At 46.9% G+C, this 19317-nt stretch overlaps 1 protein-coding gene across 1 annotated transcript in view; it reads left to right on the top strand.

Moving 5' to 3' along the window:
• The window catches only part of TSPAN32 (tetraspanin 32), a 31221-nt gene extending 14072 nt beyond the window's left edge, over positions 1-17149 (top strand). The window contains exons 5-8 of the mRNA XM_050898313.1: positions 11375-11476; positions 13011-13103; positions 14730-14813; positions 17054-17149. Of these exons, the coding sequence (XP_050754270.1) occupies positions 11375-11476; positions 13011-13103; positions 14730-14813; positions 17054-17149 (375 nt within the window). The remainder of the gene's footprint in view (positions 1-11374; positions 11477-13010; positions 13104-14729; positions 14814-17053) is intronic.
• The last annotated feature ends 2168 nt before the right edge of the window (positions 17150-19317 follow it).

Raw genomic sequence — 19317 nt, 5'->3', positions numbered from 1 at the left:
TTTTTGTAAAATGTTTACTTTCTGGGTAAAGAAAACCAGCAGTGTTTCTGACAACATAAAAATTAAAATACCATTAGAGATCGTCTTGGGTTTCTCTGCTTCCTAAAATGCAAAGAGAAACAGGGAATATAAATGAGGAAAGAATTAATCAGGAGTGTCACTTACAAAACATATGGAAATTCGGTTTCACTTGAAAGGTAACCTGTCTCACCAGTAAGAGAAATGCAGATGTGACAGAGAAATGCAGAAGTGACTGCCCCTCCAGGACAGAAAGACAAGTAGTACAGTGGTACAGAAAACTGAATGGAGCAGGGGGAAGACTCCTGAAGTCTCATTATAGAGCCATTTGTTTGTCTGACTTTCTCAAAGCAAAATTAAAGCAGGTGTCCTCCCCAGCCTACTGCGTGTCAGTACTGTCGGAAATAGTTAATTGCGGTAATAGGGCGGGAAAAATCAAACTCAGCCAAATTGATGGGTGTCTTGTAAGCCTGATGGGATGTACACAGCTATCAAGAAAGGAAGAGAATATGGGGATGTAAAACTGAATATGGATGAATATGCCTATTACACATGCCTGAATCAGTGCCTCTGAGAGCATCGAGGGGTTACTGCCCCCACGTTCATGGCTAAAACAAAAATGTGCATTTTTCCCATGCAAAATACGTTGACTTTCCAGTGAAAAGCCAGACAGAAAATCAGCCTATTCAGTTTGGAAATGCCGACTGGGAGCTGGCATTGGTAGATCCCATCCTCTCCTTCCCCCCAGGCAAGGTGCCGAACACAGGCAGCGCTGAAAGTGGAGCCCTCCCCTCCCTCTGCAAGCCAGGAGATGGGAGGTCTCTCCTGCACCAAACCAGGGTAGATGCTCTCAGAGGTTTGCTCCTCTTGATCAAAAAAAAAAAAAAACCAAACAAGCCTACATCTCCTTCATAAAACAGATCTCTCTTACAGAAAATCATCTGAAATGGAAAAGCCCACTATTCAGTTGAAAAATTGTTTTGATGGTTATTTTCAAGAGGCAATAGACAGAAATGTTGTTTGAACATGATGAAAGCAAGATGCCTTTTTTGCCTTTGTGACTCTTTCAAAGCCCTGTTTACAGTGCTTCTTACAGAGAAGCTACTCAGGACAGGGAAAAAAGAAAAGTTATTTGTAAATATTTGATATTCTCAGACTTGGGCACTGTAAAAAAAATGTGAATCTTCTCATTTCCCATTCTTTTCTGCTTTTGTGACCTCCTGTAGGTCCTGAATGAATTCTTTCAGACAGATGTCACATGTTTTAATTTCAAGTTACCTGCATTCCAGATAGACTCGGTGTCACCATAGTCTTTATTCTTAAAATAATGTATACCAGACATGCAGAAATCATGAATCTGAGATTTATCGTGCTTTGTCCTAAAAGGTTGATCCCTCTGTTCAGCATCATAATTATTCCTGCTCTATTGACCCATCCATGTGGTCAGTGAATGGGTTCTGTGAGGTCCAGGCCTCCTCCATACTGTCTTCTCAGGCTGCTTTGCATCCATCTGTCTGCGTTAAAGTACTTTTAACGAGGAACTAATAACCTACTCATTCCCAAAGTATGTTTGTCTGGTAGGTTCTGCAAAGAAAATGGTGTACAAAATAGGGAAGAACAAAGAAGTCAGAGTAACATCCCAGATCCTCTGCCTGTCTTGCCAGCATGTATAATGCAGCTTTTCTGTTAAGGTCGACCCCTAGTTTACAAAGAAACACTTTGCCTCTTAGCCAACAGCACCAACAGAAAAGGTGCTGCTGTCACTTGGAGAGGTGTCAAAACTTCTCTGGGCAGGTCAGCTGCTTGGAGGAAAATCTGAAATGAAAATATTTGTAATCTGGAGGTTGTTGAAGTACCTTTTCTCCTGTTAGCTGTAGTGCTGAGCCATTCATGTTTCAGTATTTTCTAGCTCGGCTTGTTCCTGAGGCCCATCCTCACCTGCTGCGCCCAACACTCCTCCCTCACCTCCGTCCCATCACACTCTCAAGCCCATGGCTCCAGAAACACCAAAGCCCAGCCTCCCAGTCCCTGTGAAACTCTAGTGTGCTTTTCTGCTTGGCCCAAATCACCTGAGACAGTTGATCCCTTTCCACGTCTGACCTAGTGCAGACGAGGGTCTCCACGAGGGTGAGGAGCACATTTGGTTGCCCTCCCTATGGGCCATCTGGCCAAAATGTGGTCTTGGTAGGGAAGTGTGACAAACCTATCTGAGTAACGACAATGATGGTGCAATCAAAGCGAATGAGAGACCAGCGTACAAGGGAGGGCAGGGAGGATGACCTCTATGCAAGCACCTTTGATGGAACAGCTGTGGTAACCACAGAAATGATGAGGTTTTTGGATGGTTTTCAGCCACATTGGGAAGTCCTGGTTCCTGAAGCCAAAGAGCTGAGTCTTGTTTTCCAAAGTTATTTTTATGGCAGCTCCTTTGCCACAAACCGCTGCCTGTTTAGGTGAGGTCTCTTAGTCATTCCCAGTGTGGCCCAATGCAGCTGGGACCTGGAATACGGAGAAGGACGTAGGAGAGACTTATGCCACATCTGGCACAGCTGGTGGGGAAGGCTGCCTCTTCCTTCTCCTCCCCAGCTTCCCTTCTCTCCTCACCCATTAAGTGCTGCTTTAAAAACCTGCCCGCAGAGGCTGGAGGAAAGGGTAGCCTTGGAGCTGCAGTATAAAAGACTTTTGGTACCCTTACTAACCAACACAAAAATAGGTTTGGGGTTTCGTTCTGGGCCCCACTGTGAAAAAGGCCAGAGGAGTTTCAATGTCACACCATCTTTTGCTGTTCCCCTTCTCTGCAGCAGCTTAGAAGATCCTTCCAGCAGCTCTGTGATGCTGGCCCTGTAAACTGGTCAGGATGGCAGGGTGAATCGGCAAAAATAAAATCGCTGCAACGTGAAAGGAGTTTTGCAACAGAATGAGCTTTTTAATTACAGAGATTCATTCACAGGTAAACGTTAGCTTAAAACTGATTAAATTATGATTTCCCAACTCAGGGGAAAATTTGAAACTGGTGCAAATAGTTACCCATACTTCTGGCGTAAAGGCCAGATTTCCCATGTCCTTTAGATGAAGAGCTCGCTTGGATTTGCACTGGCTGCAATGATATGGCAATCTCTTAATTATCAAATGGTTTCTCAGGATGCTGGGTGATTTCAAAAGGAGGTTTCACCAGTGGCTTTCGTCTCCACATGTGTAGAAAGGCATTAGCCTCTTTGCGTTGCACTGCTTGTACTTGGAGAATAAACGTGAGGATTTAGCTTTTTATGGGCAAGGAACACAAGCCACCCATGCACGCTCTGGTTCTCCTGCAGTCTTGCTCTGCTTGCAACTTCCTTCAGAGGAACTGTTTGCTCTCCCCTCCTCGTGCTGGGAAGAGGAAATGTAGTCTTTTATGCTTTGTTAGTGAGCAAGGTGGTATCTTTTGAGATGGTGATTTTCTAACAGGGCCTGGGGTGCAAACCTGGAATTAACAGTTGCAGCTGTTTGTTAAATAACAAACATTGCTATGCCTGGGGCCCGTTCTTGAAAAGAGCAGCTTCCCTGCTCCCCTGCATATGGGATCAGCACTGGTCTTCTCCTGTCTGTGGGTCTTCCTCCCAATCAGCACCTTTGCAAAGCCAGGCACAGCATTGCCTGGGTCTCCAGGACACAAATCCTGTCTTTGCGTGCACAAAACCAGCACATGCATGTGCATTTCTTGTTTCTGCAGGTATGCAAGGAGTGACCCTGCACTTCCCAGGTAATTTCTTAAGTGGGATTGTAGAGGTCCTTGTAGTGGCAAACCAAGTCTGTGGTTTTTCCAGGGTGTGCTTGTGTCTGTCACCACTGCCACTGGTGCATGTTGGGGCAAACTCTTACAGGGTTCGGTCCGTTTCATCTGAAGGCAATGCTTAAATGCAGGCTTAAGTCCTAGAGATTTTAATGGGACTTAAACACAAGCTGAAGGTGTGTTCAGGTGCTTTCTGAAACCAGACCTGAAGCATAAAGGTAGTTTCCTTTGGGTTTTTGATTCAGTGGGGCTGGATCAGGATTGTAGCCACTCACAGGGGTCTTTCAAGAGCATTTTCAAAAAGCAGTGATTTGGCTGTGAAAACACTGTGAATAATCTGATGTCCTCCCTGCTCTTGCTGTTATTCAGCCAGGCACAATCACTGTAAGGTAAGCACCGAGCTTTTCCCAGTCCCTGAAGTCCATGGGAAAAACAAAAAAGGGGGAAAAACCCTCCCCCTTCCTTAGTGCTTTTAAATATTGTGACTCTTTCCTAGTGTTTATGTTCTCATCACACAATAATGGCCCACTCCCCCCAGCGAGACACTGCTCTCCTTTGTCTGAGTTGCCACACAGGCATTCGCACTCATGGAGTTTATAATTTATCGCTGCCCTGACGCTGAACCCGTGCGGCCCTGTTTCTGCTGCTTTCCATGGCAGAGCATTAGCTGGAGCTCCCTTCTCCAGCAGCATCAGCTGTGGTCCCTGAGGCCACTCGGATGGTCACCGTCACTGTCACGCATCCAACCTTCACGTGGCTGTAGGATGCTCACCGCAGCGGGGCAGCCACCGCCAGCTTGGAGGTGACAGTGCTGCACTGGGGCTAGCTCTACTGCTGATACAACTTTTTTTAAGCTAAAACTGTTTTCAATGTTTTTCAATACTTTCTGTTGGGAAGCAGTCTTGCTTGGCACTGGTTTCTAGTACTACGGGCGAGAGAGCGGGGATGACTGAGATAATTTGACCATGATGTTAGGAGGTTCATAAATTGCTGGGCTGTGTGTCTTGAATGATGGGAGCACAAAAGGCCGTTGTGGGCAGCCTGTTGGTTTTGCAGTTCTGTTATAAAATGGACTGAAATGCTTAACATTTGTTTAAAAAAACCAATCAAACAAAAAGCAAACAACAACAAAAAAAATGACCCAAAAAACCAAGAGGACCTTGATACACTGAGGCTGGTGTCACTCACAGGGAGTGCAGCCCCAATCTGGAGGATTTAGGGAAAAAACTTGGTGTTTATTAACTGCCTGCCTGGGTTTTCTGCGCTTCCCTGTAAAGCATCTGGTGCTCTGCCTGGCTGCATCTGAGTAGCACAGAGGTGGCTTCGGGGGTTTATGGCTTGGCTGAGAATGAGGTTCTGATGTCCCTCTGCCTGCTGGCTGAGCGGAATGTATAGCGCCTATACAGTTAGGCTTTTGCTGTTGTTTTGGGACGTGGAGATGGGAAATGAGGAGGACGTGAGCAGTGTAACAGCTCAGCACTTTCTCCTGTTTTAAATGTTTTGTGCAAGGACCTGATGGAAGCGCTGGGATCGGAGAGAAACAGTTTTGTAAGGCTTCACCTTTCCTGAATTTTTTGTTCCACAATGGTTTTTGCTCTCTCTCCTTCTGTGTATTCCCTTAGTGATAGACCAAAAGATGGTCAGGGTTTGCCTGGTCCTCTGGCGATACCAGAAAGTGTGGGGAAGTGCATATATATATTTTTTTTTTAGCTAGATAGATATAGGTATAAAATCTATATCTATATATAGATATTGGAAAGAAAAGGTGAAAACCATCTAGCTAAAAGTCTCATCTGGATCTTCTCGCATCAGTGGTCTCCAGTGACCACCAGCAGTCAGAGGGGGCAGAAGGCAGCACCTTCTTATATTGTGCAATTTTTCACAGGGGGCCTCAAAGGCCGCCCTGGTTTGCAGCACTGGCTGGATTTCTGCAGCTGGGATTGATTGGCTTGAGGAAGGCTGGAGAGGAGGGGAGCTGACATGCCATGAAGGAAATAGAAGGCTGCAGCAAGTTGTAATGACTGTGTTAGATATGGCAATGATGGCCTGGTTGAGCATGGGGCAGGGAGAGCCCATCTTACCATGTGCTTAATCCACGTGGTGGGAGTTGCTCTGCAACCTGGCTAAAGCACAACTAAGCTAGAGCAGTTTTCCCTCCTCTGTTTCGCTGCAGTTACATCATTGCTTTATCCAAACCCAAGCAATTGCATCTGCCCACCCCCCCACTTCTGACATGCTGTGAACACATGCATTTCTGCGCGCTGGGGAGGAAGGGGAAGATGGAGATAGAAAAATGCAGAAGTGTTTTTCTTACTGGAGCAAGGAAGGATTTCGAGTGAGTTAACCACTTTATTCCAGTTTCACATCTTAACTAACTTGCAGTTTATAGCTAAGCGAGGGAGTCTGTGGTAGCTGCCGCTGAAGCGATTATTTCTGAGAGACGCTAGTAAGTACATACTTCTTGGCGACCCTGAAAGAACATGAAGTGCTGAGGTTGCAGTTTCTTCTGAGGCTGCAGCACGTGTGCTCAGTTTGGTACCGCAAAGGCACGAAAGGCCACAGGAGAAGAGGATCCTCCTTCTGCTTGCCATGCTTCTCTTCCTCCTCTGCCATGTCAAGAGCGTTCCTGTTAAGCAGAAAGGAGAAAGGTGGACTTGTCTTTGAGACAGTCCTGACATCTCCTTTCACTATATTCTCCTTGAGCTCCAGCTTTGTGGAGGGATTTTTGGCCGATGACTGTTGCAAAGATGGGTCACTGTGTGTTTCAGACCGTTGTTCTTGGTACAAGTCTACATTAGTTTTCCCATGTACATCTAAGCGACTAGCTCAGGTTGCCTAGGCACAGATATTCACTGGCAGCGGGAGGAGGATTCATTGACACCTCTGGCTTGCAAAGGGATCAGGAACTGAAGGCTGACCTCCTTGTCTGATCTTTCTGTTCCAAATCCAGTTACAGGTTGTGGTGGTTTTGGCTGGGACAGAGTTAATTTTCTTCATAGTAGCTAGTATGGGGCTATGGTTTGGATTTGTGCTGGAAACAGTGTTGATAACACAGGGATGTTTTAGTTACTGCTGAGCAGTGCTTACCCAGAGTCAAGGCCTTTTCTGCTTCTCACCCACCCCACCAGCGAGCAGGCTGGGGGTGCACAAGAAGCTGGGAGGGGACACAGCTGGGACAGCTGACCCCAACTGACCAAAGGGATATCCCGTACCATATGACATTATGCTCAGCATATAAAGCTGGGGGAAGAAGAAGGAAGGGGGCATGTTCGGAGTTATGGCGTTTGTCTTCCCAAGTAACCATTACGCGTGCCGGAGCCCTGCTTTCCTGGAGATGGCTGAACACCTGCCTGCCGATGGGAAGTAGTGAACGAATTCCTTGTTTTGCTTTGCTTGTGCACACAGCTTTTGCTTTGCCTGTTAAACTGTCTTTATCTCAACCCACGAGTTTTCTCACTTTTACCCTTCTGATTCTCTCCCCCATCCTACTGAGGGAGAGTGAGCAAGCGGCTGTGTGGTGCTTAGTTGCCAGCTGGGGTTAAACCATGACACCATAATGATGCTTATGTGTGGGGGGAGTGTAAGACCTTTCGAAAAGAAACCCAGACAGACTTTCTCTTCTCCATCTGTATTGGTTCATTATGTGCTAACTACTGTCTAAGTTAAGGGATGGGGCACAGCTGTGGTTTTCTTAAAGCATGTCATTAACAGTATCAGCATAACCACTCAAACGGCATCCTGTTGCTTAACCGTGAGAGAAAGCACCCTAATTATTTTTAATTTTTTTTTTCTCCAACCCCTGGTGTAAGAAACAGAAAAATAAAATTATTTTGAGGCAATGGACTCGAAGTTGCCCATCAGTGGTGTGTGCAATGGAAATCTGTTGAGGATGGCAATTGAGTACAAAGCAGTGCTGCAGTCTAGCACTTCATTGTGTTACGTCCCAGATCAAAGGAAAATATAGGGATAACTTGTGTCTGCTGGATAAAATCATGTTGCAAATAAGGATAGGTCATGAAACCACCTGGTGACTGTCTTATGCTTTTAGGTTTTATTTTTTACATCACTAGGCATGCATGAGTGTTAGCATGATATTTTGGGCTGGATAGATGCTGCCATGCGTGACTGGTGCTTCAGAGCTTAGCTGCAGCTCTGAGTATAAACATAACCTCATCCCAGGCAGAAAAGTTGCTAAGATGATGGTTTGTTAGTGCAAATGTTAGCTCTTGTATGTCTCCTCTTATTAAATCAGACCTCTCATATGCTCTGTGGCACGGTCTCCTGCACAGAAGGAAACAGCCAGCAATAAATATTGAGATTTAGTACTTTATACTTAACCTCTGAAATATTTAAATGAGAAAGTTCTCTGCAGTAATCTTTGAAAACAAACTGCTGCGTTGTATGAAGACAGCAATTTTCCCCTCCAAAATCAAATGATCCTAGCAAAAACAGAAAGATGATGTGGAGGAACTACAGTCAATTCACTCTCTAAAAAATGATTTTGTAGTTTGATATTCCCTTACTAGGATCTGAACAGCATATTCAGATAATCACTGGATATAAATGCTAGATATAATTGCTAGATAGAAATGCTGAGAATGACTAATCAGCAAATTGTACTCTTAGGCCTGCCCAGACACACATTCTAAAAGGAAATTATTGCTATGAAACATTTTCCATTTAATCCCTTTTGCTTTCAGTTCTTGGAGGCTGTTTGACAAAATGAAAAAAAAAATCAGTAAATAACTGAGAAGCCAGCTCACGAGCAAGCTCAGAAATAGGGTGCAATTGAAGTCTTTAGTAGTCATTATGTACCTGGAGATTACCCTCATCATCATCATCACCATCACTGTAGTCGAGCTGGCTGTGAAACGGTGACTGTTCGTGGTTTCTTCCCTTATTGTTTCCAACAGTTGGAATAATTTTCTGCCATAGCTTTGTTATGGGCATCTTGTTCCTTCAGCTCTTTCCTACCCACTCTTATCCTTCGAACAGCCTTAGTCTCAATGTATAATGTTATTGCATGATACCTAAAATAATGAGGAAGGTGCAAACATGCACCGTGCACCACTGCATCAGGTAGGACCTCTCCTGATCAAATTGATCCTCTCATGGTTTCATGCAGCCGGCAGGAGATCACCAGTCTGGCAGCTGCTGCAGGCAGCTACAGGCAGCAGCCAGCAGCTGTCAACAGCTGGGCAGCTCACCTGTCCTCCTCCCAGGTTGCTTAGTGCAGCATGACCACCAGAGAAGATGCTGAGGAGGACATCAGCTTCAGTTGGGCCCTGAGGCTTATTATCAGCACAAAACACTGATGAGCATTGACTTTCCCGCATAGTGAATTGGTTCTGGTGGCGTGGTCAGAGCCTGCTTTGCTGCTAGACCGCCCGTGATTGTCTTTGCAGATGAAACATCATTGGACAAAGTCTCATCTTACCTTGGTTTAAGTTGAATACAGTTGTAAAGTAAGCAGCTAGATCCAGCCCAAAACTCACTGCAGTCAAAGCAGCATTTTTGCCAGTTTTTGTGAAGTTTTGGGGAGTGTGCCCAGCCAAGGCAGAGGGCTTAAAACTACCTGTCCCAACATTTCCTGGCCCAGAGTTCAGTAGACCTTTAGAAGTAGTTAAACTTCTGGATTGCTTTCAACCCTTGAACCCTTGCTTGAACCTAGCAACTTGCTTGAACCCTTTCTTAATTTTTTTTTTTAAGTCATCCAAATTTAGGCCTTTTGGAGTGAAGCTCAGCATCCTGAGCCTAATGATAAATATGAAAAGGCAAAAATTGCATGTGCAGCACTATTACCTTACCAAGACCCATACGTATGTTGTCACAACACAAAATAGTTTTTATTCCTGCATCTTAGACTGGGGTTGGGATATTCAAAAGGTAATAATCTCTTGGGTTAAGAAGGCAGCTGCTCTGTTTTTTCCTTCCTTCCTCAGCAACACGAGGCCACAAGAGGCGGTCAAGAGAGTATTCTTTTTTCATTATTCTTAATCCAATTCTTTGGTGGAAATGGATGCTCTTTTTATTGAATCCATTTATTTAATTGCGAGGGCTGAAAAGCTATTTCATGGCCCACAAGAAGTTAGAAAAGCTTGGATGTTTTCCTTTTTATTGGGGTTTAAGGTTTGTTGAAGGCAAGCAAGGTGCACAAGTCTGCTAGACATCTTGTGTTACTGCTGCGCCCATCCTGCTCAATGCACTCTCATATACGGGGGTGACAAAATGAGCATCCTCACTCCTCACCTGTGTGGGACAGCTCAGTATCACGCACCTTGCTACAGAAGATTTTTTCCTTGGCTCAGAATATCTGTGCCCCATCTGTCATCAGACCTCTTTCATTAAAGCTGGGTTGCTCCTGCCTCACCTACTGATTGCTCCATGACGGGTGATGGAGTGTCCTGGGGCGATGGCAGCTTTGCTGCAGATAAACACAGAGAAACCCCCAAGCCCCTCCACTTCTGTGCCATGTTGATAGCTGTGGAAAATCTTCTGATGTGAGCCTTTAAACTCTGTTCCTGGTGGCATGGAGCTGAGTCAGATACAAGTAACCTTCTCAACCGCCCTCTCTCCCGTTCCTGGTTATCAGCCTTCGTTAGTTGCTTGCATTTTGGACAGCCGGGCAGGGTAGAGCAATATTGCAGTAATGGCTGTGATCACCTTGAATGACCCCGGTTTCACCCCTGAGCAGACAGTGTTGGGGTTTTTTCCCCTAGAGTAATTTCCAAGTGTAGCCCCTTAAGACTGAGCTGAAAAGCCTCGCTGAGAGATGGCTCTGTTCCCAGAGCGCGGGGCCACCCGCTCCATCTGTCTCATCGATCGATTTTCCCTCCTGAAAGCCAAGCGCTGCCTGCAGGCCCACTTGGATTGATGCTGCTGAGGAAGCAAGGGAAAACGAAAGGAAGAAATAAGGTTTTGACTCCAGGCACTGAAGGCAATTGTCATATTTTTTCCTTTGAAACTCGAGCGGGAGTTGCCTGGGATCTATCAAGCTGTGAGTTCTCAAGCGTTTGGTAAATATTTAGGGTCTGATTCACTACTGAATCACTCTGTTATTTTTTTGGCTCTATTCAGAGGAACTGCTCCATCACTGGGATAACACCAGCCATCTGAGGTCCTCTCACCTTTGTATTTTAGCATCTCATGGTCATGTGTACCTGTCCTCACAGTCCTCCATCAGGATGGGGAGATGGTGTTATCCGTGCCTGGCAGAGGAACTTGGAGGCACACTAGTCACAGGCACCGGAGTTCTTCTTTGACACTAAATCCAAAACTGGCCAAAAGCTCCAGCCATCAGCTGGTGATACCCCGGTGTGATGCCAAAGGGTCCACACATAGCAGAAGGTGGTACACATGCAGTAGCACAGCCTCTCTCATGGGACTTGCCATGTCGCAGGTGCCCCTTGCTGTGTGGTGGGTTGTACACCAGCTCCTGCTGCTGCATGGTGGTTGTTTAATAGCTGCACTGCTTGTCTTGCTATACCTGGGAGAGCTTCTGGGGGGATGCGAGAGGAGCATGTTTCCCTCCAGAGATGACTGCGGTCGGTGTTTTGCACATACAGATCTCTGCTTTCATTGCAGGTGGAAGACAGCATGATGGATGTGTACGATCTTGTGTACGAGGAAGTGAGGAGGAACACCTCCAGCTTCAGGAGGCATGAGCTGACTGCCATCCACGAAGCAGTAAGTTGTCTTTCAGCCTTAGCAGAAAACCTTGCCCTGGGGTATCTTCCTGATGGTTTCGGCAGGCTGGGGCTGATGCCTGTGCTCTGCCTCGTGGATGCTACAATGCCGTTTTCCCTTGGGAACTGAGTCCTCCAGCCTGCTGTGAAGTCTGCTCCTCCCTTCCTACTCTTCCTTTCCCAGGTTTGACCAACCAGGGGGAAAGGGCCACCTACCTGAGCATTGCTCTGGTGCAAGATCTTCAAAGCTTCCACAGGGTAGCTGATATATATATTGTCTGTCTCAGCAGGCCCTCTGCCGTGCTCCCTGTCTGTGGTACAAGAAAGTGGATATACACCTCTCTGGTGTCCCCGGTCAGGTAGAGAGAAGGGGTGGAATTCCACATTGTCCAGCAGAAGTATGTGGACTTGTTTATTTCTGTTTACTCTTGAGCCTATGACTGAGGACTACTGGAGGCTATGTGGCCTCTTGCAATGCTGGAGACTGATAGCAAGCTCCCAAAAACTACCACCCAGGATGCTGTTGGCACAGGAGACTTCTCTGTAGCTCAGTAGGTGGGCAAGGGTGGTTGCCCAGAGTACAGGGAGGACGCTTGCCCTCAAAGCCACAGGAGATGAGTGAGGATGTCCCCTGTGGTGAGAAACTCCTGAGTCCCCGCTGAGTAAAGCAGATGCCGTCCCCTCGCGCAGCAGGGCCTGTTTGGGTAGTGAGTTCATGGCACGCAGCAGGGCTGGACAGGAAGGTCAGCTCCAATCACCTGTTTCCAGACACCTCCCACACAACTCCCTTTATCCTTCTGTGTTTTCTTAAATCATCATAACAAGTACTTTCCGAAGCTGCTTTCATCCGTACTTCTCAAAACACAGAAAAGGGCAAATGTTTCTCATTGCAATGATGGTGGTGGCCCTCAGAGCCATGACCAGGCATGGTGGCGCTTGCTCTGCAGGGTTGTGGAGCAGCGCACCCAGAGTCCCACTTGGCAAGGAGAACCAGGCACAATACCCAGCTTCATCAGTTGCTTATTTTAGCCACTTTAATTGGTGGAGAAACAGTCCTTCTACTCCTATTTTTTTTTTTTTTTTTTTATTTTTCCTTGTGCTAGAGCTCCAAGCTGGCCAGTTCACCCTGGCTACAGGAAACCAGCTCCACAGTGGGTGTTCCAGGGGGACCACCCCCCTCAGGCCACAACAAGCGCTGGAAACAGGAGTCTGTGCATCCCTGGGTTTTCCAGAACAGCCACTGTGAGAGCTGATGTGACCATGGAGGGAGGGCTTGGCCCCAGCCCCAGGCAGCAGTCCTGGAGGAGCACAGGCAAGTCTGGGGCCAGATCCATCCACCTCCTCTGAATTTAACCTCCATTGCTGAGTTGTCGATTGCATACCTATGTGCTTCGCTCCTTGCAGCCCTGGTTGTATAGCCCTGCCTGGGGCAGCAGGGAGGAAGAGTGGCCCATCGCCAGCACCTCCCGCCACAGCAGCTGGCGGTGAGGGGAGAGCCCCGGCTGGCGGCTGGCAGAACTCTCCCTCTCTTCCAGTTCCTGTGCTGCGGGAAGCACTCTCCATTTGGGGACACGGCCAACGTCGAGCGCAAGACGTGCCCACCTGGCCAGGTGCGCGATGCGGGACAGGTAAGGGAAAGGTTTCTTCCACCCCACAGTGGGGTTGTGCCACTACTCACCAACTGTTAAAACCTCACTGGTGTTTAAGTGTTACTGAGAATTATGGCTTTTTCATGGTTTGGGGTTGCTATGGGTTGGGGTTTGTTTTGTTGGGGTTTTGTCGTTTCAATACGGAGGCATCTCACCTGCTGGACAAGCCCTGGTGGATCAGCAGGTCTTGGACCTGCAGATGCAGTTTACTTCACAGCTCTAGAAAGCCTTCAAAATGCTTGTGTTTGCAGCTTGTCTCTTCCCTCCAGCTTCCTTCTCATCCCCTGTGCATGCAGAGTGTGAGATATCATGGGCATGTATCTGAGCTTAAAAAAACTGTTGGACTTTTCCACATGTCACTAGTTTCTGAGGCTTAAAAAGTGTCCCCCTAACAGCAAGTGTGGAATTTGCTGTAATTCCTTTTTCCCAGGGCATTAGCTAGATATTAAAATGAGAAACTCATGAAGCAGGATGATGATGCCCAGCAGTAGCTTCATCAAGTACACTTCATTCCTCCTCTTTGCAGTATCTCAATGAGGTTGATGGAGAAGCCACCAGTATTGGACTGCTTCTGTGCTGAAGCTGCAACACAGACTTCATACTCTCTGAGCAAATCTATTGTATGATTATTTTTCTTCCACTGGAGTAGCCAAATCAGCTGAAGTAGCTAAAGCCGCCAGCATCAATATGTATGTTGTCCCTAGGAAAAACAAAACCATGTTTCTACAGCTATACAAAAACATTTTTGTTAAGCAAAGATGTCAAGCGCTAACAGGATGCCGTGATGCGCAGGCACACGTCAGCCCACGGGGCAGCATTTCAAAGCTCTGCCCCCGGGACCGTCACATCTTGAAGCAGGGTTGAACTCAAAGAGCAGGAAGGGAGAGCAGAGCAAAACCGGGCACCGCATGGGTGATTCTATTCCCCCTCCGCTAATGCTTTGCATTTCCTCTGGTTGGGAGCCAGGATGGGTGGATGGCAGGATGCATTTTGCAACCCAGGGAACTGCAGAGTTTGGTAGCTGCACTACATTCACTCCTGGCTTTGAGCACTCTTACCTTGCTCTGCAAATCACTTCATCAAGGGCATGCTCTTGCATTTTTAAAGTGGCTCTCTTGGCTAACACCTCCTGGATTTCCGTGGGGCTGCTGGTATGCTTAAGGCTAATGTATATTAATGCTTGCGACACCTTGTGAAATTGAGCTGTTTATTAGTATCTTTGGGGAATGTATTTAGCATTATGGTGTGCTCTGCCTTTCCATCTTTTCATTTCCCTCCTTCCATTTTCCAGTGGGTGGAAAGAAAAAAGCTTTTGCATGACCACACTTACCTGTGCACACATGCATCCTCCACAGTCTGAGATGCATCATATCAAGAAAATTGTAGGTGTATTGTAGTAATAGGAAATATACTGCAGGTGTTTGTCCTCCCAAGTTGCAGCAAGCAGCAGAAAAAAGGAGAGCTGCCCATGGAGCAGCCCAGCTGTGCAATGCTGCATCCCCGCCTTGCCTTCATTTCTATTTGGGGTCATGGCAGCGCTGTTGGGGGGACAAAGCCCCCCACCAAGCTGCTGCCATGCTGCAAGAGGTGTCTCTCTCCTCCCAGGACTGCCTGCGAGAGATCCAGGACTTCCTGAAGAAGCACATGAACTTCGTCTCCATGCTCCTGGGTGTCACCATTGGCTTCACGGTAACTATGTCTGTTCCTTCGCATTTTGGCCCCAAGAGGCAGGCTCCAGCGTATCCTAAATTAGCCTCCAGAAGCTAGGATTTTGGATGATTTTGGAGACCGGCAGCAGAGAAGCAAGCTGTGGTAGACTCCACTGTGGAAATTAAGAAAGGGGCAGGACTTGTCTTGGCCAGGCTGATGGCCAGAGGGGTCTTCCTGCAGGAACAGGCTTGCTGCACAGTTTTTCTGCCCAAACTAGACATGGCAGCTGGGAGCGGGGAGCAGAGGGAGCAGGGTGCAGCAGCATTTGCATTTCATCTGCCCAGGCTTGCCTGCGCATCTTCTCCTGCAAGCAAGAGGCCATGTCGCCTGGCGCAGGGCTTGTGGATCAGGTGGGAAGCCGGCAGCAATTGTGGAAAAGGAGATGCAGTAAAAGCTCCATGTTTCAGGAAACTTCCTGCCTCTCCTTGCCCAGCGCTTGCTGACTGCCTCCCAGCTCAGCCTGGGAAGTCACTTTGTGCAGCTGGAGCTGGAAAGTCTTGAAAGCTACTGAGCACCAGCACTGGAGATGGAGAGCTGTGCAGAAAGGGAAGATCTCATTCTATTAATGACCACTAATGAACCCAGTAAGGTGCATCTTGGGCAGTGGGTGGGTGAAGCGTAGGTTCATAGAGAGCAGGCTGCAAAGGAGAGGAGCAGAGCACATTGCCTGAGCTCCCAGGTGCCATCTTTGAAGAAGGATATTGCAGAGGAGGGGTAGGATCATCTTTGGAGGACAGCTTGGGTAGATAGGGTCTGTACTGAATTTGTGGGTCTTATTTGGGAGAGGAGAAAAGAAAAAACGAAACGCTGCAAGAGGAGTGTGTCCTTCAGTGGTGAGGGGGCTCTGTGGCTGCATGGCGATGGTCCCTTCGGAGCTGGAGAGAGCCGCTAATTAAAACAAATCTGCTCGTATGCCCACCCACTGCTTGGCAGAGGTGTATCACTGTAATTACCTCTACACGAGGGCCCTGAACGTGTGGTGAAGCACTCCAGAAAAGACTACATTCCAGGAGGCTCATTTCTTCACCATGAAGGGAGGTTTGGTCTGCTGAGGTATCTCCATGCTGCTCCCCATTGAGCGACCTTTCCTCATTGAATGTGTATTTGGAGATTGTTTTACTACTTGTGTCTGCCTTGGCACAATTATGGATTAGAAGACTCTTCTGCATCTAAACAAAACCCAGAGGAACAAACACTTTTGTATTTTATACCGCTAGCAGTAAATTAGGAAAACCTAATTTAACCTAAAAAAAGGGGCTATAAAGGTAAAGAAGTCATGTGTGAATATTTGGCGTCGCTTTCTAATTTTTCTCAGGTATAGGAGGAATTTCACTGCAGCTATATTCAGACAAAAGCGGGAGTGTTTTTATTATATATATCTCTTTTCACAGCTTGATGCTATAGCCAGATAAGGCAGCTGTCTTTGAAGCGCGTGCAAGAGGAAATCTCGCTGCACGGTTCGCTATTGTGATGGCAGGATGCAAAGGAAGCGTGAGATGAGGGCTATAGCTGCTCTGATGTCACTGTCCTTCAGCCAACAATGCACGCATGTCCCCAGATCAAACCGCAAGCAAAGGCGCTTGCACGTTAAGGCAGACTTTTAGGAAAGAGCACATTGTTGCAGCCCTTGTTATCTTTCCGACAGCAGCCTTACCTTTGATATGTTGCCTATGTAAATCCTGATGGGTGATATACCAGGCAGAATATCATAATACAGAGGAAGTGTACTGTCCTCTGCATTCACAACCATGCATGTGCATGGGGTGGGGTTTGGGGTTTTTTTCTTGTTGGGTTTTTTACTCCAAACGATACACGACGTTTGGGGTTTTTTCTCCCTGTGTTATTTTTACAAAAGTCTATTATGAGAGAGATATGTTTGTTTGCATAGAGGAATGTTTTGTGGCAGGAATTTGAAATCTGAATTTCCTGGTTTCATCTCTTTTCTTGGTATTTTTAGGACCGAGTTTGAGCCATACTGTGTTAATTCCAATCAGATGCTTTAATCACGTGTTGAGGGTTTTTTTCTCCCATGTTGGAATTGGTGTTCACCATTTTACTGAAAAACAGCTCTCTTAAGAAAAATATGACATCCTGATACATAAATTCAGAAGTGCCAAGTGGACTAACAGGCAACACTTATGATCGCTTATTTGCACAGATGGAGCATTATAATCAGTTCAGCATGTAATTGTTTGTCTGTCTCATTTATTTCCTTTTAGGTTTACGGGATGATCCTGACTTCATTCCTCTGGTTCTCCATCCACTTCAGCAGCAACCTGGACCGGAAAGGCAAATACATCCTGCGAGAAAGGTAGAAACCCGCTGCCTGGGCATCCCTATCAGGTACAGCCAGCTCTTGGCGCAGGAAGATGTCTGAAGTCACCCACAAAATCCCCGGGGAAGGCGTTGCGTGGGAGCAGACAGTGGGACGTATGTCATGCATTTCCCCTTCCTGCACTATGAGCTGTTGTGCATTTCCAAGCTGGTCAGAGCGGACGACGCTCTGCGGAGGAGCGGTCCCACACCTTCACTGAAAACGGACAAGGACTGAGACACACACCTGGGCTTGGAGATGCAGATCGCCTCACCAGGGACGTATGGGCTGTAGCTCCACAAGCAGGACACAAACAGCTCCTTAGGACAAAAACAGAGAGAGAAGCCCAACAAAAATCACAGCATTAAACCAAACTTCTCTTGTGCTGTCATCTGAGCAGTTCCCTGTGACCCCCAAAGATGCAATGTTTCTAGGAAGATGGCTTTGGATCACAGCCCAGGACTGACCTTGTGCTATCAGCAAATACATGGACACGAAGTGTGTCATTGCTGATGGGAAATGTGCTCTCCTAGCCTGGACGCTCATAATGATTGACTTTGGGCACATTTCTGATCGTGCTCAAGTATGTAGGCATCCAATGACCATCGACTGTTTTTCTCCTGTTTTCAAATATTGCCAGGTTTACAGAGCTTTTGGTAGAGATCAGGAAAAAAATCAGAAAGCAGTGCATGAGCTTTGAAACAAATGACAGCATAAGGACATATCCCTCTGTTATTCCTCCTTGCTAATGCAATACACCATTATTTTTTAATTCTTAGGATTTAGTCAACCTCCTGGAGCTTGATGCCACACTGATTTCACACGGGCTTGTTCAACTTCTAGCCTTAGCGCTGTGTTTATCTAGCTTCACTAACCCACTGCGCTGCTGTGCAATACAAAAGGACTTTGATATTACACATACACGCAGGACCGAAGTTTAAATCTATAAGAGAACAGGACTGATCTCCAGCCAGGTCAAACAATACAATGTCCAACTCCATGTCCTCTTTACATCACCTTATCAATAATAAACAGAAATTTAAAAAGACTCAATCAACTGAAGAACTCGGCTCTCAGTCTAGCTCAAACAATGGCTCCCTGGCGTGCTTTGCCCTCATTGCAAGGAGGCAGAGCCACTTCTGAGCTGAAACCCATCATTGCAATAGATTTAGCACCCGCTGGAAAACCTGCTGTAAACTATATGGCTATGTGACATGTCTGTTGAACCAACAACAGCTTTGACCCCTCTCCTTTGTTGTGGCTTTTAGCCATGAAAAACAGTAAGTAGCAAGTGTTTATTGAGATAAACATGTAAACCCCCATGCTGATGTTCAGGACAGGTCCTGGCCCTCAGGCAGGGGCTGCTACACATACAAGAACAGCAGTACAGCCTACAGCACCCGGTTAGCATTTTAACATGGCTGTAAATATCATGCATTGGAAAGAATTGCGTTGAGGGGGTGGGAAAGGGCTATTGCCTCTCATTCCACTCCCTTGGAACCATCAGAGCTTCACCATTGACTTCACTGGAAGCAGGATTAAGTTCAAACTGCTCCAGAGTATTACTCAAGCTACCTCCTGGCAGTCACCAACACGCCTTGGTCTAGCAGGGATTTAGTGGTGATATGCACTTGCCAACATACCCACTTTCTAGCAGTGTGGAAAGATTCACTTATATGTAGATGTGTATTCTGAAGTATATCGCTCTCTGGAGAGAGAAAATCTCCCTTGTGAGCTCCAGCTCCTATTGTCCAGGCCACTGCTATTGTTATTCCTCAGGCCAGCTGGCAGCTCATGTGACTCATGGTTGCTTCAATAAAGATGAATTTCTTGCAAAAGGCTGTCATTCCTTCTCTTTTTCTGCCGTGCATGAGGCTGCCTGCATTGCTCTGGGGTTTGCGTCATGGAGAGCCCTCAGTAGTTCTTTCAGTGCTGGGAAGAGATATTCCCTGGGCAGCCGGCACTCGCCTGTCCCAGCAGCGTGCCTTAGCACCCAAGAGGGAGAGGATGGCATTGGTCCTTTGGAGGAAAAGGAGCTGCTCATCAGCCTCATCCTACCCTCAGCCAGCTGCTGGGGCATCAGGCAGGTACCTCGCGAGGAATAACAGAAGCAGGGGCAGGAAAAAAGCTTAAGGACACGTTTAAGCAATAAAGACCAGAGTGTTCATA

Source organism: Gymnogyps californianus, chromosome 5 (assembly GCF_018139145.2).
Source record: "Gymnogyps californianus isolate 813 chromosome 5, ASM1813914v2, whole genome shotgun sequence".
NCBI lineage: Eukaryota > Metazoa > Chordata > Aves > Accipitriformes > Cathartidae > Gymnogyps > Gymnogyps californianus.
The sequence above is the reverse complement of the archived record's forward strand: the minus strand, read 5'-3'. Positions and strand labels throughout refer to the sequence as shown.